The sequence below is a fragment of the Peromyscus leucopus genome, chromosome 8b (genome assembly GCF_004664715.2).
Source record: "Peromyscus leucopus breed LL Stock chromosome 8b, UCI_PerLeu_2.1, whole genome shotgun sequence".
NCBI classification, from domain to species: Eukaryota; Metazoa; Chordata; class Mammalia; order Rodentia; family Cricetidae; genus Peromyscus; species Peromyscus leucopus.
This window is the reverse complement of record NC_051086.1, coordinates 66,449,015-66,472,683: the sequence shown is the minus strand read 5'-3', so window position 1 is coordinate 66,472,683 and position 23,669 is coordinate 66,449,015. Positions and strand designations below refer to the sequence as shown.

Below are 23,669 nucleotides of genomic sequence, written 5' to 3'. Positions count from 1 at the left end.
CACTTTTTCTTCAGTGATGGGCTGTGAGATGGCCCTCCAGAAACACTCACATTCCTGGGGTAGGGGTAGTGGCATCCCTGCTGCCATTTGAGGACATTTAGGTACATACATCCCAACCCTCACTCCTGGCCAAGGGCAAATGAGACCTGGGTTGACCATCAGGCTGTCAGTATGCCAACTGGCAATAACTGGGACGTAAGATACAAATGAGATCAGCTAAGGCCTGAACAAACTCAGACATAAGTTCCTTAAGCAACAAGGTGTTGCTGTGGCAGACTCCTGTACCAATAATATATCTATTTTCAGCCAAAACTTTGGGTAATTCTAGTTGAACAACCCAGAAGTATTCCTGTATATCACACTAATATAGCATGTGTGATCCATGACTTTGAACTAAATGCATCCCAAAGTATGACTAACTTACCTTTCTTTTTAAATTATGACCTTAAAGTAAGTATTCCTTTGGTATGTACTCCTTTACTGAGCATGCTCAGGAACAGGCCCTGGGATGGCTTGAATGAGAATGGCCCCCATAGGTTCATAGATTTGAATGCCTGGTTTGCACTTGGTGGAACTCTTCAAGATAGATTAGGAAGTGTGGAGCTGAAGGTGTGTCACACTGGGGGTGAGCTTTGAGGTTTCAAAAGCCCATGCCAAGCTGGGTGGTGATGGTGCATGCTTTTAATCCCAGCACTAGGGAGGCAGAGACAGGTAGATCTCGGAGTTCAAGGCCAGCCTGGTCTACAGAGCAAGTTCCAGGATGGCCAGGGCTACACAGCAAAGCCTGTCTCAAATAGACAGACAGACAAATAATGAATGAATGAATGAATGAATGAATGAATGAATGAAATAAAAAGCCCATGAAGCTCTCAGCTATTGCTCCAGTATCATGTGTTAATTCCACCGGGTAAGAATAAGACTACTACCACAATTTTTAAGCCAAATTTGAAGCAAGCTTTGTTAAATACTGGCCAGGTCCATGGATACTGGCCAGATCCACACCTGGGATTCCCAGAGTATAGCCCCAAAGTACATTCATCAGGAGTTGATAGAGGCAAAACCCACACATCTATGTACCTCATATCCTCCTCCAATGAGGGACAAGCACACATCCTGACAGACTTCCTGCCTATGTACCTCCTGCCTATGTGTGATACAGCACACACTTTGTGCAATTGGTGTGAGCACGCTTGTTTGCAGACGTGAAAACACCGCACTTGTTACCTTACATGAACCCCCAGTGTCCCCTCTGTCCCTGGAGGAGTGAGGCTTACAGGCTAGAGGTGTTTTTGTCTTATATATGTCTTAAGCACAGTAGTTTAAACTTCAAAATAACTTTAGCAGTCACTCATGCCCACCTGCCTGCTGCCATGCTCTCCACCATGATGGCCTTGGAGTCTAGCCCTCTGGAACTGTGAGCCCCCAAATTAAATGCTTTTTCAAATAATTTTTCTTGGTCATGGTGTTCTGTCACAGCAATAGAAAGTAACGAAGACCGACCCACCCCTACATGAGTGGCCACAGGACCACGGAACCACTTCTGTTTGACAAGAACCTTGTTTTGGAAATGACTCTCATTTTTCTTTTTTCTTTTTTTGAATAAAGTTTGCTCCTGGTTTAATAGACTTTGGTGGTCTGTCCCCCATTATTGCGAGTCCCGGGACCCAACAGATTGTGCTTTGCCATCACCAGGATTTGAACTCCCAGCATCCTGTCAGTTACAGTGTTAAGTTATTTTGCCAAAATGGGAAGAGGAGAGGCAGGGTGGCCCCTATGAACTTTTGATTTGAATCTTTGTGCATTTTGCCTTAACTTTAAATTAATTTAATTTAAAGACTGTTTTGCCGGGCAGTGGTGGCGCACGCCTTTAATCCCAGCACTTGGGAGGCAGAGGCAGGTGGATCTCTGTGAGTTCGAGGCCAGCCTGGGCTACCAAGTTAGTTCCAGGAAAGGCGCAAAGCTACACAGAGAAACCCTGTCTCGAAAAACCAAAAAAAAAATAAAATAAAATAAAGACTGTTTTACAGAAAGGGGGGGTCACCACCTCTTATATAACAAGAAATAGCAGAGAAATTGTTGTCTCTGATCCAGCGAAACTACACAATTGCCCCAGTCTTGGAACCTTGCCCAGTGTGTCTCTCTGGGACATACTGGGGAAGTTTGACCTTCCCCAAGGGGATATACTATCTCTCTACAAAGGCATACTATCTCTGTTTGGCTAGGAGTTAAATACTGGATAAAGTCCACAGGAGGAAAAAAAGTATTTAATGTTACTTAGATCTTGAAGAAAAATGAGAACATGGCTGCTGCTAGGCAAGCCATGAAAGGAAAATGGGGGGTGAGGAATGAGAGAGAGGGGGGCGTTAGAAGAGAGAGGACAGGCAGACCAAGAAAGGAGCCTAGGACCAAGAGAGTGCATGGCTGAAATGGCAGGGTTAATAGAGAAATAAGAAGCTGGGCAAAGGGAAGCAAAGCCCATGGGCTAGAGAGGGTTAAGTTAGGGGGCAGGGTGAGAAGTACTGGGAAGAGCCATAGGTACTGACTGAGCCCTGTCCTGGGCTTCTTAGGGAGCTGGCAGATCTCTGTTACAAAGACTAACAGATCTCTCTTTTAAACAACTGAAACTGTGAGTGAAGGATGTAGCCATAAGTTTCTCTGCCCAGTCCCTCAGTCAGGGCATAGTCAGGACTAATCTCTCCCACCTGCATCTCGAAGCTGCTTGATCCCAAGCAAACACACAGAGGCTTATATTACTTACAGACTGTATGGCCTACGGGTCAGCTTCTTACAACCTAGCTCTCATAACTTAACTCAACCCATTCCTATTAATCTATGTGTTGCCACATGGCCGTGGCAATACCTGTCTGCTGGCATCTTGTTGCTCCTTGGGTGGCAGGCTGGCATCTCGACACCGCCCTTATTCACCCCGTCTTCAGTTTGAATGTACCACCTAACCTGCCATAGGCCAATGAAGCTTTTTTTATCAACCAATCAGAGCAACAGCATACAGAAAGACATCCCACAGCAGAAGGAAACCTTGTTGAAACAACCTAAAGTAAGGCAGAGAAAAGCCAGATCCCAGAAACATTACTGTCATCCTCACAACCCCAGACTGTTTAATGCTTAAAAATTATATGTATGTATTTATTGTGTCGGGGAGGCGTGTGTGCCAAAGCAGTCATTGGAAGTCAGAGGACAATTGTGGATTCTGCTTTCTCTTTTCACCGTGTGGGTTACAGGGATCAAACTCCAGTTATCAGGATTGGTGCCAAGTGCCTCTACCTGCTGTGCTATCTCGAATCCCACTCCATTTACTTTTGTGGAAACTACAGATGCTGGCAGGCAGGCAACTCCTTCTTCTGACAGCTCCCACTGCCTTAAGTGCCCATAGCTGCTTGAAGAGGCTTGGTTTCAGCAGCATGTGCTGCAAGGAAATTTCCAGACGGTCACAGAAACCGTGGTAGTCCTTGCATAGCTCCTGCAGAAACCACCTCATCTGTTTCAGAGCAAGGCCACCATGATGACAGCAGCCTAGACTCTAGGACAGCCACCATCGAGGGTTGTCTAAGCAGTGCCCCCACCCCCCAGTATCAGCATGTCCAAGTCCAGGAAACCTTGATCCCAGGCATTGCCCTCCTGTGTTACAGCAGAGACCCCAGTAAAGCTCTGTCTGGGCTTCTTTATTTGTCTATGCCTGAGCCTTTAATCAAGAAAAGAGTGAGCTGGGCTAGTTGCACGAAGAGCAGACAGCACCAGAGCTGGTGAGCCAAGCACACTATTAGGGTTTTAACTGCTGTGACAAAACACCATGACCAAAAGCAAGTTGGGGAGGAGAGGGTTTATTTTGCTTGCACTTCCAGGTACCGGCCCATCACTGGGGAAGGTCGGGGCGGAAACTCAAATAGGGCAGGAATCTGTATCCACTTCCCCAGTGCTGGGATTGTGTGTACATCACCACACCCCACTTCTTTACATGGTTTCTGGGGTTTGAACTCTGCATGGCAAGCACTCCACTGTCTGAGCAATTTCCCCAGCCCTCTACTGCCTTTAGAATTACTATTGTTGCTAGAGAAATCAAATGCCAGTCATTTGAATTCCTAATGTCTTGCCTTCCACCTTCTTTCTAATGGCTAGTGTGGTCTGATGCCATCACCTCGTGTGTGTGTGTGTGTGTGTGTGTGTGTGTGTGTGTGTGTGTGTGTCACTAACAAATATCCCGAAGACCTGATTGTTGTTGTCCTTGAGGGAAAGAAAAAGAGAGTAATAAGATACAAAAGAAACAAGAATAATTCCATTTTAGTTGCAATATTTTATGTCTTTAAAAAAAAGAGCTTGAAGCAAATCCAACAATAAGTCAGCATTTCTAAATCTTATGTGCTTTAAAAAAAAAAAACTATTATCTTGTGTAGTTTTCAAATCCCCCCATTCACTATACATCAATATTCACTATGATTATGAAATGTCTATCCAGGATACAGGTTAATAAAAACTGAGAAAGTAATTCATAAAGCCATTACATTCATAAGTAAAAACACATGCCAGGTAAGATCCCATCAAGTATTACATGGTATAGAATCTAGAGTCCTAAAAGCAGAAGCTGTGGACTCCCTTCAGCATCAATTTCCCTTCCTCAGAGTCAAATACTGCTACCAATTTTAAGGAGCATCTCCAGAAATCCTTAATGTGTCTACAAGCACATGTGTCAACTCCAGAGGCATAGGATAGACATTGTTTTTGGATGATGCTTTGTTCACAACACAAAACATCTTAGAGATGGTCCCACATAGATACAATGAAGATCTCACTTTTTATGGCTTCATGGTATGATGGATGTTGTAACATTCTGCAAATTACTCCCTTTGATCCACTTGAATAGATATTTACTATTATTCTGCATTCTGATACTAGAAGCAAAGCTCTACACTTCCATCCAGAAGCCTTTTACACGCGTACAAGTTGTCTGTGTAGAATAAGTTCCTTGGGGATGAATCCCAAGCTAAAAATGTGTAAGCACTCAAGCTTTTCATGGCCATTGCTAGATCCTTCTGGAAGGAGGTAGACACCAGGCAGATTTCCCACCAAACGGCATGTCATCCATCATACATGCTGGTTACGTCACACTCCTGCCACCATCGGTAATGACACCATGTGTAGGAACTGTTTGAACTTCTGTGACCTTCCACCCATCACATTGCTTGTCCAACTTTCTTTTGATCTTGGAAATTTTCTTTTATGTCCACAAAAAATTTTTTGAAGCCAGGTCTCACTCTGCCACCCTGTCTGGCCTGGAGCTCACTCTATTAACCAGGCTGACCTCAAGCTCACAGAGATCCACCTGTCTCTGCCTCCTGAGTGTTGGGATTAAACCACCATGCATAGGAACTTTAGAGAGGAAAAAAAAACCATTGCTGCCAGCATTTCCCCAGCATACTGTTTCTTAGCCCTTTTGTCTTTTTGTTATTGTTATTGTTGTTGTTTGTTTCTCAATACAGGGTTTCTCTGTGTATCCCTGACTGTCCTAGAACTCACTCTGTAGACCAAACCTGGCCTCAAACTCAGAGATCCTCCTGCCTTTGCCTCCCAGGCGCTGGGATTAAAGGTGTGCATCCCATCCCAAGTTTTTTGTCAATTTTTTCTACAATGCTTTTAATTAGTCAATATTTTCTTTCTTCTTTTTTTCTTTTTTCTCTCTTCTTCTTCTTCTTCTTCTTCTTCTTCTTCTTCTTCTTCTTCTTCTTCTTCTTCTTCTTCTTCTTCTTCTTCTAAGATAGGGTCTCTCTACAGAGTCCTGACTGTCCTGAAGCTCACTTTGTAGACCAAGCTGGCCTGAAACTCACAGAGATTCACCTGCCTCTGCCTCCTGAGTGCTGGGATTAAAGGGGTGCACCACAATGCCTTCCATCACACACACACACACACACACACACACACACACACACACACACACCACTGAGAGAGACAGAGACAGAAACAGAGAGACAGAGAGAAAGAGAGAGGGAGAGAGAGATCTCAATGCCAGCTAATTACCCTGATGTCTCTTACTACTGTCTGAATTCTTCATACTTGTACTTGCCCCTAGCGTCGAGGAGAGTACATGACTTCGCAGGTGACTGCATATTAAATATCTTGGTATTTAAAAGTTTAGATCAAAGAGTTTCAAATTCATCTAGAGACCAACTCTACCTAATTGAAAACTGGTATCTTCCTAACAAAGTGAAACCTTTATAATATAGAGATGGGTTCTTGCCCTGGAAGCCAGACAGAGCAACAGATTGTAGAAAATGGCTGTCTCAGATTCCACTGGAATGATCCCAAACACTATGCTTCTTTCCATGCCTGAAAATTGGTGGACACTAGTCAATGTGATGTGATTACCCAGAGCATCCAACTCCTCCCTGACCTGCACTACAAAACTGGATTCCTCACTGAACTGAGACACGCTCCTCCTCCTCAATGCTAGAAGAATCTTTTCTTTACACTTTCCTATATCTCTGCTTTTGTTGAAAAGTACAGCAACATCCCTGGGATAATAGCCAGACCCCCAGAGACGTTCGCACTTCTCTGCTACAAAGATTGCCATCTGCTCCAAATTCAAGTCATCAGTTATCTCCAGAGTGCCTGTGACACCTGGAGCCCATTCAAGTTCTTGGCTCATCCTCAGGGCCTCTGGGGGCACATTCGGGGGAGGATTCTCACTGATTTGCTGCATTATATCTAGTAGGTAGTTGGCTATGTTGTCTCCATTGCGGAGCATCCTGGTGAGCTTCAGTACTGGCTTCTGTTGCTGGAGGTCAGGGAGGCCACTGCAACACAAGTGGTTGGTCTGGAAGTAATCCAGAAAAACATAGAGAACCCCTGGATCCTCTCTCCTTCGCTGGATGATGGATTTTGCCTTCGTGTACCAGTCCCCATCTTCGGTTCGGAAATTCTGAGCTTCATCCACGACGATGTGTTGAATGTTAGCAAAGGTTTTTTTCATGAAGGTTTTCCGTGTCACTGCCTGGCAGATGTTTCTCTTGCTGAAAGTGTAAGGAAAACAGTTAGGTTTCTTCACCCCAAGCCAAGCAAGTCAACCCAACCTATAGTTACAGTCCCTGAACACAGTTACTATAATCCAGAGCTTAGCCCGTGAAAGCCACACCTGCTAAAATTGCCCAGCAGAAAGAAATGAATGGAGTCAGACTACATACCTCACAAACTTCTTCAAAGACTGATTCTCACAGATGTAGAGAATGTTGTCAGCTGGACAGCTGAACACATTCCTAATCTTCTCCATGATCCTGAGAGCGAGAGTAGTCTTCCCTGATCCAGGAGAGCCATGAACAAACAGCTCCCTGCTCTTGCAAAGATCCTTTAAAAGCAACTGATACTGTTGGTCCGTGAGTAAGGTCACCACCTCAGAGTTTAACTCTCCAGGTAAGAAGGATCTGAACCCAAACAAGACGATCACAAGGGACTGCAGCAGAGCTTCCATCTGCTGCACGGTTGTGAAGTTGTAGGATTCGGGGTAAATGGGCATTTCTAAACCAGTCCTTACTCTTTGATCAGGACCCAGCTGGCAGACCAAGGGAATGATACCTAATCTCCCAGGGTATCCACCCATGTTCACCAGCCTCTGCTTCAGGGTATAGGCGACTGTCATAGAATATCTCCTGTATCCCAGATCACACTTGTCACAAATGGTATACAGAATTGGGACATTGTTTGGGGAAATTAGAAGAGCATCGCAGATGACACCCTGCTTCCTTGGAAGACCCAGGTCCACGGCCCAGCTGTGGGAGAAAATCAGTGTCCCTTGAGAGAAAGAGCGCATTTCCGTATTTATTAAGTTTCGTAGTCCTTTGTGTTCTGAGACGAGGTCCTTGTAGATGCTCTCTGGGATATATGTAATCCTGTCGGGTTGCACTAGACAGGAAAAGAATCCAAATGAATTAGAGACTCACAGGACAAGCTAATAATGACCGTGACTGTGGGAATCTTTCTGGAGTAAGCACTCGGACGCCAATGAGAGTGGAAGAGGCGATGTCACCAAGAGAGCTCCTGAAAGCCTTCAAATCCCAGGTCCAGTTCGCACTTGCATTTTATACTCTAAAACAGCAGGTAGAGTGGGCAAGCAAGCAAGATTTTACAGAAGGATACAGGGCAGTCAGCAGGACTTTAAGGGCCATGACCTATCATTGTTTCAGCTATTTCTCCAGGTTACTCTGTTTCAGGTAGCAAGCAAAGTCACCCTTGGCAAGCAAGCAGTACAAGCAGGACTTTCAGTAAACGATTAAATAAATTGATAAATAAGTATATAACAATTCTACCTTACTCTGCCACCATTACATGATGTAGATCCTGCCAACCTTTGGGCGCTACCATGTGTCAAGGATCAGTTTTATGTTAGTAACAAAAAGATAAGCAATCCTGTGTCTGGGGAAGCCCATAAACAGTTGCCATAGACCCAGACAACTCTGAATACAAAGTAGCAAAGGCAGCAAGAAAGAGCCCCTCTAGGACTGTGTGAATATTAGTGGAAAATACAGCTTAGCAAAAAAAGACAGTTGCAAGTCTTTATGGAAAGGAGACAGCTCAACTGAGCCTCAGAGGGTGCCATCTAGTTAGCCAGAGAAAGCATGTAAGAACAGAGAAATAATAAAAGGAGAAGCATGAGCTGGGAGTTTGGGCACTTATCTTTAATACCAGGCAGGACTCAGGAGGCAGAGGCAAGTGGATCTCTGTGGAGTTATAGGTCAACCAGGGCCACACGGTAAGACTGTAGTAGAGGTGTGTGTAAACATGGAGGCAACCAACGCCACAGTCCATTCAGATAACTCCACACAGTTTGTATTTCCAAAAGTGGGAGGCAAAGAAAGGGAGATGGTGGCATAGGGAAAGCATTCAAGAGCCACCTGGACACTTGGCAAAAGCCACATACTGGCTGGTTCGGGGAGCAGATCAATACCTGCCACAGGTTGTGAGTTAGGGCAGTTAGATTACAGGAGACGCAGCACGAGGGAGGTTCCCTTTGTGAATGATGGAACTGTTTTGTATGTTGACTGTGACGGTGGGCACACAAAACTACGGGTGTGATAACATCCACAACTACACAAGAGAAATGTCTGCCTCATGTAGGTTAATACTGATGTTTAAAAGTCTCTGAAAAGATTTTTATGTATTATATATATGAGTATATATAAAGATGCAAGACACCTATAAAGACTATTTGGATGTACACTATTAATAAATGATGTATACCTATTGGGTATAATATATATATGAGTCTCTTAAAACTTTGGAGGGTTATAAACCCTGATTGGAATCTAACTCAAACTATGAATACGCTTCAAAAAAATCAAATTCACACTTGAAAGGCAGAGGCAAGTGGGTCTCTGTGAGTTCAAGGCCAGTCTGATCTACATAGTGAATTCCAAGACAGCCAGGACTACATAGTGAGACCCTGTCTCAAAACAAAGACAGAAACAAAACCAAAAAAATATCAAAATAAAACCAAAATCTGTGTTTCTAATTCAAGGTACAAAGCAGAACCAGGGATGAGTCCATATTTCTGCGTTTGATTGAATGGACAATAGATACTCCAAACGATTTTTGAATTTTGAACAATTTTTTTCTTTTTTTTTTTAAAGATTTGTTTATTTTTTATGTGCATGGATGTTTGTCTGGATGAATGTCTGTGTACTGTATGTGTACCGTTACTGCAGAAGCCAGAAGGTGGCGTCTGATCTCCTGCAACTGTATAGTTTCAAATGTTTGTTAGCCATCATGTGAGTGCTGGGAATCAAACTAGGGGGGCCCTGCAAGAGCAACAAATGTTCTTAACTGCTGAGCCATCTTTCCAGCCCCTGAACAATTAATTTTTAAAGTACTTACATAGAGCAATATGCAGATTCTAAAGAAAAATGGGAGGTTGTCATAACAGTACATACATCTTGGTGATGCTTAGTTGGCCATATGGCTGGCACCATACACCGGATACACAGACAACTTGGACACACCAATGAAGTTTGTCTGGGCTAAGAAAAATGCTAGAGGGGATGGAGAGATGGCTCAGAGATTAAGATCACCGGCTGTTCTTCCAGAGGTCCTGAGTTCAATTCCCAGCAACCACATGGTAGCTCACAACCATCAATAATGAGATCTGGTGCCCTATTCTGGCCTGCAGGCATACACACAGGCAGAACATTGTATACATAGTAAATAATAAAAGAAAGAAAGAAAAATGCTAGACTGAACCCAGTAATGTCCTATTGCATTTTTTTCTACTATTATTTTAATTTAGCATTATGTTTGGAATGATTAACCAATGAACTAAAGAAATAAAAAATTCATAAATATAGGAAAAGTTACTCAAAATTATCTTTCCTTTTTATATTAATAAGTTTATTAAGTAAGAACTAAGCTTTTCCTGCAAATGGGCAGGTCACCATCAGAAATTATACTCATAAAAGAATCCACTCTAAAGAAGATATTAGCATATGAAAGAACAATGTTATAAAGCTTTGAAATGAGTGGGATACATGCCACATTTCAGTGACTGCAAATGTACTTCAATGTTTCACTAGTCACATATCTTATAGTTTAATTAGCAATATTATTTTTCAGAGCTAATAAAATGATAGTAGGTTGTTAAGCAAATGTAAGAGAAGATTTGTGTGATCAACCAGACAATCCATGTTGAACTATGAGAAAATTTACTATTGTAAAATTGACAATTCTTTCCACATCAGCTCATTGACTGCATATATTGGCCATCAAAATAATATCAGATTCCTCTCTTTTCTTTTTGATACAATGAAATGCTTCTAAGATTCTTCTAGAAGAAAAATCACCATGGTAAGACAATATTGGTGAACATGAGTCTGGGCATATATTTTGGATTACCCTTTGGCAATCTTCATCTAAATTTATAAGCAATCATTACTCCTCAAAACTTATCCTTAGAGCATGTCAGTTATTTATAGAAAAATATGTATCATACTGTTTAAAATACAAAAAGGTGCTGGATTTGTGGCACATATCTTTAATTCTGAATTCCACACAAGCCTGGTCTACAAAGTGAGTTCCAGGACAGCCAGGGACTACACAGAAAAACCCTGTCTTGAAAAACCAAAAAAGAAAAAGAAAGAGAGAGAGAGAGAAGAAAAAGAGAAAGAAAGAAAGAAAGGAAGGAAGGAAGGAAGGAAGGGAGGGAGGAAGGGAGGAAGGAAGGGAGGAAGGAAGGAAGGAAGGAAGGAAGGAAGGAAGGAAGGAAGGAAGGAAGGAAGGAAGGAAGGAAGGAAGAAGGAAATTTTTTTCAAAAGAAGGGAATCTGGAAAAGAAACAGCAGCAGAGTGTTTGCAGAGTTTTAGTTGCTTATTTTATTTAAGTGATGGTTACATGAGTTTCATGGTACAATTGCTTATTAAATTATACCTTTGTTCTACGTCCTGTCTGTATGCAAGAAAGTTTCATAGTGAAATAACTAAAACTAAGAAAAATCCATGTTTAGAAACACTAGAATGTTTAGAAACATTTTATAATCAACCAAAGAATCAAGAAAACCCACGAACAAGATCCTAACAAGATCTGCCCAAACAGTCTTTATGCTCAGCCCTGTGCTTTCACATAGCAATTAATGAACCCATTTGCACTACTAATGCTCCATTCTGTAACTGTATTGCAATATACTTACCCGTTCTGGTAATGGTTGTAAGCCATCATGTGGGTGCTGGGAACCAAACCTGCTAAGGAACAGCTCCAGCCCCTCTCTAAACTTTCCATAAGTGGTTTTATATGGACATAAGAATCAAGGCTTTTTCCCCCTAAATATAGGAACAATAAACATGTCCCAAAGCAGCCAGAGATGATAATTACCTGGGAAGTAATTCTTCTGCAATTCTTCAACACATTTCATATTCTTATGTCTGTACACAGTCCTGCTGCGGGGTGTGGTGTCTAACATACTTCTCGAGATGACCATCTGAGGAAAACTGGAAAGCTCTGAGGAAGCAAGAAACAAGAGTTGAGTATACAGAAGGCAGACCCCACTTCTTAGCTGGGCCAGGTTAAACTCAAAGCTGGGATCTGCAGCTATTGGCATTTCCATTACAGGTCAAACCCAGGTCCTCTGCAAGAGATGTCCATGCTCTTAACCTCTAAGCCACCTCTCCAAATCCTTAATATTTACTCACATTGAAATAAAATTGTTTTATATTTTCAGAATACTATTTTAAGTACATGTGAGTAGAAGATGTGAAGGTCAATGGTATAGAATGCTATGCAGTTCTGAAACGAACCCTTCTGTTTGTTTTGTGACTTTTGAAGTTATCATTGGCTTTCTCTCATTTATTTTCATTTTATCTTTCCTTTTCCAAAGTAGATGCCTATCACATCCCTGGTCTCTAGTCTATCACTTATGGTTATCCTACCTTGTGTCCTGAAATGGGAAAATGGGGGAATTATGGTTTGTTCATGAAAAGCTCCAAGAAAAGATTAAGAATATTTTTGATGGTTTGGGAGATGGCTCAGCATTTAAGAGCACTGGCTATTCTTCCAGAGGATCCAGTTTCTGTCTCCAGCACCCACATGGCAGCTCACAACCATCCAGGCGATCTGATGCCCTCTTCTGGCCTCCACAGGCACTGCAGTACACGCAGGCAAAATACCTATACATGTGAAGCAAAATTAACGTGGTGTGAATAATTAAATACAAGCTGGTATCAGAAAGGAAGAAGTTTTAACATGCACATGAAGCAGCCTATGCCAGGCATGGTGGTTCACACCTGTTATCCAACTCTCTTGAAGGCTGCAGCAGGAAGGGTTTGAGTTTGAGGCCAGCCTAGGCAACCCTGACTCAAAATTAAACAAGAAAGGATGTGGAATAGAAATAATTAGTTCAGATTGCCCCTGCACCAGCCTCTAATGGGACTGCCATTCTGATGAACATAGAATATTCAAGATGAGTAGTCAGGGGGAAGGGCAGTAACCCGCCATCTATAGGAATTAATCTCTTTCCCCAAGTACCAGGGAATTACACATCTCCCTTTTCTCTCTGCCCTCCCTCCCACCACCCCACCCCCCAGCAAACATTCTATCATTTCAGTCTTGTTCCCTGACCTGAGTCAGTTTCTATCATCCAAGCTGCCCAGTCCTTCATGGCTAGCTGCTTCATCTGGGTGTCCCTCATCTCCCAGGAATCAGGCGCCTTGGCAAACACTGCACAGCAGAACCGGTCCACCTTGATTGCACAGACATACCCACGGAAGGCCCCCTTATCATACACTTCAAGGGATCTGAGGTCACACTGCACTTTATGGGCCTGTGAACAGAAGTGATGGACAGGCATCTTCCTGATACAGCCGTTAATCATAGCCAACAAGCTGGAATGATTTCCTTTTTCCTTTTCACATCCAACGACTTGACTGGTCTTGTCGTGCACACCAAAAAACACATATCCCCCTTCATAATTGGCAAGTGCAGAAACACACTTGGGGAGTCTCTCTTTAATGCCCTGGGCAAGGTCTGCCGAGAACATTTGAAATACAACGTGTGGGGACTCTGTAAAGTTGAGTTTTTCCAGGTACTGAAGCTGCTGTTCACCAAATAAAGCAGAAGCTAAGGTCATCTGAATATCAACCGGAGATTCCTGTGGATTTAATGAGTTGGGATCATCAACATTCCCAAGAGCCTGGACCCTTCTTCTCAAGAACTGTAGAGCTTCTAGAGAATCCATGACCTCCGTAGATGTTCCACATCTGTGGTACAAATTGGAACACAAGGTGGCGAGCCGCACGCCTGAGGCTGCCACATTCCAGGAATTCACAAATATTAAGAAGAGCTTCCCCTGCAGCATCTCTTCTAAATGGTTTCTGAACAATGGCGGCAGATCCAGGCCCACTCCATCACACTCATAATTATAGTCTTCGTTCTCAATCTCAACCTTGACCACTCCCCCACCGGAATTGAGCAGAGCACACACTGCTTGTGAGATGACCTCATTCTGTCTCATCCGCTGTGCAGGGTCCATTCCTGCCCTTTGCCTGACTCCAAGGGTGGCTTTTCCTCCATCTACGATACATTCAGCAAAGCTCAATTCCAAATTTGCCAGGAAACTCATCTTGTCAGCCTTTAGCTGAAATGGTTTCCTGAAAGCCGGAAAGATAGAACGAACCATTAGGATAGGATGAGAATGAGAAGGTGGGAAATCAAATGTAAGGACGCCTTTCTGAAGTTGTCCCTTTATTCCCATACAACCTGAGGGTAGCTTCACAAAAGAAGCTTATGGTGGTATTTTATTTGTACTGAAATGTGATTTTAATTGTATGTTAATAAATAAAGTTGCCCGGGGGTCAGAGCTATTAGAGCCATAGCAAGAGCGTGGCGGCGCACACCTTTAATCCCAGCACTTGGTAGATGAGCTAGGTAGATTTCTGTGTGTTCAGGGATACAGCCAGCATTGGAGACATACGCCTTTAAGACCTGGAGGGCGGTACTTACAGGCAGTGATGAGGCAGTCATGTGTTTGGGTTTACAACCAATGAGAAGGCATAACAGAAAGACTATTTAAAGACAGACACACAGGAAGTAGCTCTCTTTCGGGGAAGCTAGGAGCACTGCAGGAGGTAAGATTTTAGCTCTGAGCTCTGACCTCTCGGCTGACTCTTTTACATTGGTTCTGTGTTTCTTATTTTAATAAGACGGTTGGTTACATCTACAGAAGCTAAGTCTGTGGGAAACCCATTTTCACCACAGAAATGGCCACAAGGCATTGCTCATCCTGATTTTGCTTTCTTTTTAAATCTGTGTGTGTGTGTGTGTGTGTGTGTGTGTGTGTGTGTGTGTGTGTGTGTGTGTCCATGCACAGAATATCCATGCAATGCAAATTTGATCAGGGAGGTTAAAACAGAATGCTTACAGCTATACCTGGCAGAATTTGGAGTTCTCTAAATCATAAAGAAAATGAGTGAGTATTTGGAACAATAAGGATGTCAGATTGATGTAGACTGTAGACATTTAGGAAGGTGTGTGACTTAGTATACATGTAAGAACAGGTGTTTCTAGATGAGCGGGGTATCTAGACTTAGAACACCCTGAAGAGCTGTCAGTCATCAGAAAGAATGAAAAGTATCTCTCCACCAGCACCTCATGTCTCCAACCTTTGACCCCAGACTCAACAATCTGTGTCCCCTCAAGAGGCTATAAACCAGATAGATGACTTACTGGATCAAAGCTAAAATCTCACGACAGAAACTCAAGACAGATAGGGAACCATACTTGGTTGTATTAGTGACCTATGATTCATTGTCTAAATGGACACCAGTTCTGAGAGAATTGCAAATTCATTGATCTGTAAGACTAGTTCTGCCCTGCAAATCTGTGTAATGAACAGCAGGAAAGAGAAGGGAATAAAAAGGAATGAGCTGGCTCTACCAAGGACTCCACAGAACGAGAACTACTAACAAAACTCAGGTTTCAAACTGAAAATAAATCGCTGCAAGCTCAGTACAAAGAAAAAGAATTCAGAGTCGGTTCTTGCTCACCACATCAGTGCAGAATCACCAAGCGCCTACCTGCAATGTGCAAGAGGCTCTGTGGGTACTCCCCTGGCCAAAGGCTGGGATCTAGAGCTGAGATGAGATCCAGTGGTGAGACAGTGTCTTGTTGGCCCCTCCAGGAAACTGTGGGTATTAAGATGAACACTCGCTTGAGAACATGGTATTGGTTCTGAACTCTCTATAACAAGGGATTCAGCCACCATTACTTTCATTGGCAGGCAGGGGGTGTGTGAAAACAACAGAGGAAGTTTGGGTGTGGTCTGACTGAGATTGTTGCCAGTGGGGAAACAGGCCATCTGCTAGAAATGGATCATCCTTCATGATTAATTTAGGAGAATATTTTTGGCTTCCTGAGTTAGAAGTGGAGGCAAAATTAGGGAAGCTGTCAGTTATTAGTCAACCAACTTTTGAACAATCCAGAGTTGTAGTCTGGTTGCTCAGAGTGTGTCAAAATCGTTTCTCTCTCTCTCTCTCTCTCTCTCTCTTTCTCTCTCTCTCTCTCTCTCTCTCTCAATATTCTTCCCTTGGGTTAGGCAGACATTTCATATAAATATTTAACATAGAAAGAAAGGGATGGAGAGATGGCTCAATGAAAGAGTACTGGCGGCTCTTCCAGAGGAACTAGGTTTAAATCCCAGGCCCATGTGGTGGCTCACATCTGTCTGTAATGCCAGTTCCAGGGGATCTGACACCCTCTTCTGACTTCCGAGGGCACTACATGGACATGGTGAACAGGCGTGCATACAGGTCAAGCACCCAGACACATAAAATAAAATAAGTCTTTTTTAAAAAAAAAAAGATTTATTTATTATGTATACAGAATTCTGCCTGCATGTGTCCTTGAAGGCCAGAAGAGGGCATCAGATCTCATTACAGATTGTTGTGAGCCACCATGTGGTTGCTGGGAATAAAACTCAGGACCTCCAGAAGAGCAATCAGTGCTCTTAACCACTAAGCCATCTTTCCAGCACTAAATTTTTAAAATTTATTTATTTGTTTGTTTGTTTGTTTTTGGTTTTTCAAAAACAAACAGCTCCGGCTGTCCTGGAACTTGCTCTGTAGACCAGGCTGGCCTTGAACTCACAGAGATCTGCCTGCCTCTGCCTCCAGAGTGCTGGGATTAAAGGCATGTGCCACCACAGCCTGGCTTATTTTTATTTTATGTATCTGGGTATTTGGTCCACATATATGCATGTGTGTGTCTGGTACCTGTGGAGGCCAGAAGATCGAGTAAGATCCTTGAAATTGGAGTTACTGATGGTGATGAGCTACCATGTGAGAACTAGGAATCAACCAAAGTCTTCTGGAAGAGTAACCAGTGCTTTTAATTGCTGAGCCACCTCTGTAGCCCAAAACAATTCAATCTTTTTTTTTTTTTTTTTTTTTTTTTTTTTTGGTTTTTTGAGACAGGATTTCTCTGTGTAGCTTTGCACCTTTCCTGGATCTCACGCTGTAGACCAGGCTGGCCTCGAACTCACAGAGATCTGCCTGCCTCTGCCTCCCAGAGTGCTGGGATTAAAGGCGTGCACCACCACCACCACCACCACCACCACCACCACCACCACCACCACCGCCGCCCGGCTAATTCAATCTTTTTTAAAAATAGAAGAGAAAAGCTCATCATACTGAGCTATAAGAATTTCCCTTCTTGGAAGATATTGTTGAGAATGAAAATATAAGCACTTGGTTGAAAGAACATATTTGCAAATTATGTATCTGATGAAGAATTCATGTCTAAATTACATTCAGAAGATACAAAAGGCAACAAGAAAACAGGAAGTAGGGTGTGGCACAGCACTTACCTTAAATGGGGAGACCCTGACCAAATTTGCTCTTTGTCACCACCAGAAACCAAAACAAAGCCAGAAAACAGGAAGGGTGAGCTTGGTGACCTGAAACCCCGGTGCTTAGTGGAGGTGGGATTTCTAGGCTGAGCTGAGATATATAGCTAGACCCCGTCAAAACAAAGAAAGGGGGTGAAGAGAAAGATGGGAGGAAGAGGGGGAAGGAGGGAGGAAAGAAAAGAAGGAAGAAACCCAGTTTTACATTTGGATAAAGGAGATGATAGAGAGACAGCTCAGTGGCTGCTTTCCAGCCGACCTGGGTTGGATTCAGTAATGCCTCAATAAATCTATCCAAGACTACATGCATAAATTATCTTGAAGATACAAATTTAAAACATTTCAAAATGGTCAAAACTCACCAGGAAATTCACGTGTCTACTGATTTTTTTTTTCTGTAGAAACTAAATCTATGGTAAGAATCAATGGCTCTAATTCTGCACACTGCACTTTGAAACTTTATTTTTAAAGCCCTGACTGACTTAGAACTTACTACAGGGACCAGGTTGGCCTTGAACTCATAGAGATCCACCAGCATCTGTCTCCGTAGTGTTGGGATTCATGGAGTAGGTCTCACCAGGCACTTTGAGACTTTGGGACTTTTAGATGCCTCCAATTTTTGAGCAAGGTGAGAGAAGCCTGTCAGTCTCCCCTGAGGTTATGTAAGAGCCGGATGTAATCTCCTCAAGGGATCTGAGAGTAGTTTTTTCTGTTTTGTTTTGTGTCACATTGTCACTAACAAAGTAATCCTCCATGACACCAGGACTGTTGTTTGGACCCAAGAGCCGACTACTGAAAGTCCTCCCACCAAGATAATTATGAAATGAATTTCCACTTTCTGATGGGCATAATTCCTATACGGCCAGGAAATCCCGTGGTCACGCCACTCTCTTCTTTCACTTGCGCGATGATGGTAAAACTCACGCCAAGTTTTTAAATGCCTCCGGACATTTAAACCTTTCCTTCTGGTGCAAATGTTGTCACACTAAGTAGCTGCTCTAGTATTGATGGAGCCACAGGAACCCTCATTTCCCCTCCGACTGCCCCCCCAACCCCCTCCCCCCCACACACACAAACACATTAAAGATTAGTTTCTATTTCCCCATCAGGACAAGCCCAGTTTTGATCTTTTGGGTGGGGAGGGCCAGGCAACCTTTCAAAGACTGCACCCACTTCCTCTCTTAGGAGCTTGCCTCTGAACCACCAGCCACCACCTCACCCCAACCCTATCAGAGGAGGGCCTGAGGAGCTACTACCAAATCCCTCCATCTCTCCCCTCCCCTCCTCTCTCGCTTCTGCTTTCAGAACCACACTGCGTTAAAGAAAAACAGTCACGAGATCACTCTCTGCAGACCTGCTTCTTCGGGCTGCCCATTGAATTGTACTTAACCCGGTTGTCATCAGTGCTGGGCTCCCCTGGGTCATTGAAGACCAAGCCAGGGGCTTAGGGGCGGCTCTGGTGACAGACTGGACACTACCCCTCTCCTCCTCGAGGACAGGACCTCACTTGGCCTCTGTCCTCAGGACGCCGAGTACCAGATTCAGCTGTTTGCTCTCAAGTTCAGCAAGACAGATCTTACAAAACTGGGTTTGGGACGGTTTGGGGTCTCCTTCCCAAGCCTCCCCGCCTCCCAAGCCTCCGGGCTCCTGGCCACCCAGTGGGAAGCGAACTCTGGAATTCCAGGAATACCCTGCCTCTCCACAACCTCGCGCCAGAGGGCAGTGGTGTGGAGCGGGCGGGGGCGACCCCGATGACTAGGGTTTTGAGACAACTTCTACAAGGGACCGCGGGAACCCGTTACCGGCCAGTGTCTGTCCTTCGCAGCGCGCCCGCCTCCTGCAGTCAGAGATGAAGTCCCCTCGGACTTTAGAGTGGAGACCTCTACCCTGAAGGTTCTTGTTCTTATATCAACTGAGCGTGGTGACATCGCACGGGGTGGGGCACTGTGTAGAAAACAGCCCTGTTCGATTGGACCAGGAAACCCTCGTGCTACCAACAACCGTGGTTAACTTTGAGGAGAAAGGAAAGGACTTTTTTTTTTTTTTCTTATTCTTCACTTTGAAGGGGAGTGTAAACTATAAAGTTACCGCCACTCAGGGAAGGAAACCCGGTGTAATCCCATGTCCCCCAAACCTTCCCGACTCTATCTGGCTCTTCTTGGGACACCCCAGACTCCACTGCTCCGGGGTCCCTCTCCTCTGGGTTTGGAAGTCCCTCGGTTTCTGCTGGAACCGCCACGTCCAGGGCTTCACCTCGCCAAGAGACAGCGATCCTCGGGATGGAGGGAGTGGGTCGGTGGAGGCATCGGGGAGAACTCCAGGCAGAAAATTAAAGCTCTCCTTCGTCTCTATTTTCCCAAACTTTCGATGCCTCTGCTTTCTTCTGCCGGTGCTCTACCCTCCAGACGCTGGTTCCTACTGGACACGTTGGTGCGTTGGGCCGGGAGCGGGAGCCTGGGGGGGGCGGGCATGCAACTGAGGAGATACGGGGAGAGACCCTGGTCCAGCCTAGATCTCCTGATCTTGCGACACTTGGGATTCCTAAAGCGTTCGCTCCAATCCTGACTCCAGCTGTCGCCTCTTCTGCCCTTCCTTACGCTTCTTAATATTCTGACAAGCACATATTTCTCTTCTCACAACTCAGGTACCGACAGCCCCTGGAACCCCTGGAGCCGAGGGAAGTTGCCCAGCCCCTCCTCTCCCCTCCCCTTCTCTCTCCAACAAAAGCAAGCTAAAGAAATGGGGAGAGGTGTTAAAGAGACTTAAAGCCGTGGGTATTATTTAGGGACTCAGCCGCCAGTACTCTCCCTCCTTCTCCAGTCTCTACGACACAGCTGGAGGCTTTAGTCAGTCAGTCCTGGTTCGTGAAAAGTTCACGGCTGCCACAGAGAGACTGATGTTGGGATGCTGTGGCATCGTGGCTGGTGAGGCCTTTGGGGAGGGGGCGGGAAGGAGGGGCAACCAAGAGCATAGAGCCTGATCAGCCCTTTTACATTTTTTCTTTCTTTTCTTTCTTTCTCTTTCTTTTTTTTTTTTTTTTTTTTGGTTTTGTTTGGTTTTTCAAGACAAGGTTTCTCTGTGTAGCCTTGGCTATCCTGGAACTCACTCTGTAGACCAGGCTGGTCTCTGCCTCCACCACTTGGCTTACATTTTCTATCTTTTTGAAATTCAAATAACTGGTTTATGATATTCCCTTTTAAGCAAAAATACATTTCCCACTTTCCTTGCATGTGTGCGTGTATTCATGTGTGTGCAGGTGCACATGTGTATACAGATACACATACACATGTATGTGTTTATACATGGAGACCAGAGGACATCTCATCCATCATTCTGTAAACATCATCTACCTTGTGTTTTGAGACAGAATCTTTCATTGGCCTGGAACTCACCAAAGAGACTAAGATGGCTAGCCAGGAAGCCCCATGGATCTGCCTGAGTGCCTCACAGGCATTGGGATGACAAGCACCATGGCTTCTAGAGATGGAACTCAGATCTGAGCTACAGCTCCAAGCCTCTTTCCTGACAACAAGTTAAAAGTAATTTTTTCATAAACATGTTTATGATGCTCCTTACAATGTTTGCCATTTGACAAAGTAGAATAAAGCCTTTTCCAAACAAGTTCAAGTAGGAGGATTCTGACACTTTATCAACATTTGTTTAAATGAACAGTACATAGCATAGTTAGTGGAAGGGAGAATTAATCCTGCTTTCTGACCCTCAGAGCACCTACATAGGTCCAGGAGTGTCCTGACATTTTCCCTATCCCAGGGAGTAGATGTCTCAGTCCCATCTGATACTTGATTGCTCTTGCAGGTACAAGAAAACGGAAGTGGCTTGGAATTTTCCTTCTGCTCTTCCCCTCAGACTGTAATCATCCTGAAAGGAGCAAAAACATTCTAAAAAGTGCCTGTCCCTTGGATTGTCAGACCACTGAGGCAGTGGACCCTGAGGACTCTGAAATTGCCTGGGGATCTCACACTAGAAAAAAGGGAAAGGCTGGTGGCAGCCGGAGGAGGAATGTGACTCTCAGGAAGAGATTTCACACAGTTCTGACAACTTGTCAGAGCATCAGGCCGGACCTAATGGAGCCTGGACAAGGATTGGTCAGTTTACTAGCAAGACCACACCTTGACCAGGACTGCTTAACTATGCATACCTTTTGCCTCTGTTTAAACCTAAGCTTCATCAAAACCTAGAAGAAGGATTTGTGGATCACTAGGCCTCTTTATTTGTTAATATGATATGAAAGTTTGTGCATAGTCTTATCCTGTTGTGCTGTGTTCATTGGATACCCCTGGGAGGCCTGCTCTTTTCTGAAGGGAAGAGGAGGAGTAGATCTGGGGGAGAGGGAGGTTGGGGAGGGACTGGGAGGAGTAGGGGGTACTGGGAGGACTGGATGGAGAGGAAACTGTGGTGGGGATATATTGGGAACGTGAGGGATCGGGTTGAGGGGTGGATGGATGGAGAGAGCAATGAAAGAGATGACTTGATGGGGGTGGCATTTCAGGGTCATGTGCAAGGGAAACTCCCATGAATCTACAAGGATGACCCCAGCTAAGACACCTAACAATAGTGGCTAGGCAGCCTGAACTGGCTGTCTCCTGTAATCAGATTGGTAACTACCCCAATTGTCATTGGAGAGCCCTCATCCAGGAAATGATGGAAACAGATGCAATGATCTACAGCCAAGCACTGGACTGAACCCAGGGAATCCTGTTGAGGAGAGGGAGAAAGGATTGTAAGAGCTGAGGGAATCAGGACCCTCACAGGGGAACCAACAGAAGCAACTGATCTGCTTGTGGGAGCTCACAGACTGTGGACCGAAGGCTAGGGAGCCTGCATGGGACCAGCCTAGCTCTCTACATAAGTGTGGCAGTTGTGTGGCTTGGTGTACTTGTGGGACTCCCGGCAGTGGCTGCAGGGCTTGTCCCTAATGCTTTGCCTGGCTTTGGGGAACCTGTACCTAGTGCTGGGTTGCCTGACCCAGCCTTAATACAAGGAGAGGAGCTTAGTCCTACCTCAACTTGATATGCCATGCTTTGTTGGCACCCATGAGAGGCCTGCCCCTTTCTGAATAGAGGTGGAGGAGGAGTGGATTGGAGAGGGGGAACAGAGAGGAAGTGAAGGGAGGGTATGGGAGGAGGGAGAAGGGAAAGCTGTGGTCAGGAAGTAAAATAAATTTAAAAATGTAATTAATAACAAATAAATTTTAAAAGGAATGTAACATAAATAAATAAGAGTTCATCCTGGCTGCCTATGATAATCAAAAAGATGCTATGAGTATGAGGGAGGCAACACAGTGATGGGGTGGGAGAATGGCCTCCCTGGCAGCTGCTGGCCTTGGAAATGGGAGGTGGCATACCACAGTTCTTAACCAGAAAAAGCAGTTTGGGGCCAGCAAAATGGTTCATCGGGTAAAAGCTCTTGCTGCCAAGCCTGCCAACCTCAGTTCAGTACTCAGGACCTATATGGTAGAAGGAGAGAACTAACTCCTACAAGGAGTCCTCTGAGCTTCGTTTGCACACAGTGGCACATGCATGCGTAGACAAACACACACTTACATGTGCACATAAAAATATAAAAGTTTTAATGAAACCATTTCTTACAGCCTTTTGATATATATATAGAAAGATACTTCAAGCTTGGGCTAAAGCATCTGTAAGAAAAAATCAGACTCTTTTCTTGGAGTGTCATGAGAGCCTAAACTCTCTAGGCTCTGGGCTATCTTAGTATGAAAGTGTAAAGTTGGAGACCTTTTGGCAGTTTGTAAGATGTTCCTGCTAAATTTTAAAAGCAATTGCTTGGTAGGCTGGAGAGATGGCTCAGCAGTTAAGAGCACTGGCTGCTCTTCCAGAGGACTCAGCACCAATGTGGCCGTTCACAACCTGCTGTAGCTCCAGTTGCAGGAGATCTGACGCCCTCTCTGGCCTCAAAGGGCATTGCATGTGCATGGTTCACAGATACACATGTAGGCAAACACCCATACACATAAAATAAAAATAAGATTTTAAAAAATTAATATATATATATAATATAAACATTTATAACTAAGGTGGTTCTTCCTGTAACCTATCAAGCAGGAAGAAATCACTCAGCCTTGAAGTACACGTTTTAAAGAAGTTCATAAAGCTGAGCCGGGTGGTGGTGGCACATGCCTTTAATCCCAGCACTTGGGAGGCAAAGGCAGGCAGATCTCTGTGAGTTTGAGGCCAGCCTGGCCTCAGATCAAGTTCCAGGACAGGCTCCAAAGCTACACAGAGAAACCTTGTCTTGAAAAAAAAAAGAAAAA

General features: G+C 44.3%; 1 protein-coding gene and 1 long non-coding RNA gene across 5 annotated transcripts in view; one reads left to right on the top strand and one right to left on the bottom strand.

Annotated features, from left to right (window-relative positions):
* The window catches only part of Slfn5 (schlafen family member 5), a 29,646-nt gene extending 10,378 nt beyond the window's left edge, over positions 1–19,268 (bottom strand). The window contains exons 1-6 of one of the 4 annotated variants that reach the window (XM_037200536.1): positions 19,180–19,268; positions 15,522–15,659; positions 13,099–14,126; positions 11,857–11,982; positions 7,191–7,905; positions 5,935–7,019 (exon numbers count right to left, since the gene is read on the bottom strand). In XM_037200536.1, the coding sequence (XP_037056431.1) occupies positions 6,206–7,019; positions 7,191–7,905; positions 11,857–11,982; positions 13,099–14,126; positions 15,522–15,526 (2,688 nt within the window). In that variant the 5' untranslated portion in view covers positions 15,527–15,659; positions 19,180–19,268 and the 3' untranslated portion in view covers positions 5,935–6,205. Of the gene's footprint in view, positions 1–5,934; positions 7,020–7,190; positions 7,906–11,856; positions 11,983–13,098; positions 14,127–15,521; positions 16,136–19,179 lie in introns of those variants that run through there. The other 3 variants (XM_028867003.2, XM_028867002.2, XM_037200537.1) reach the window with 3 other exon arrangements.
* A 20-nt stretch (positions 19,269–19,288) lies between these two features.
* LOC119086901 lies at positions 19,289–21,645 on the top strand. Its single transcript, XR_005090290.1, has 2 exons — positions 19,289–19,807; positions 20,745–21,645. It is a non-coding gene; the product is annotated as an uncharacterized LOC119086901 (long non-coding RNA).
* The last annotated feature ends 2,024 nt before the right edge of the window (positions 21,646–23,669 follow it).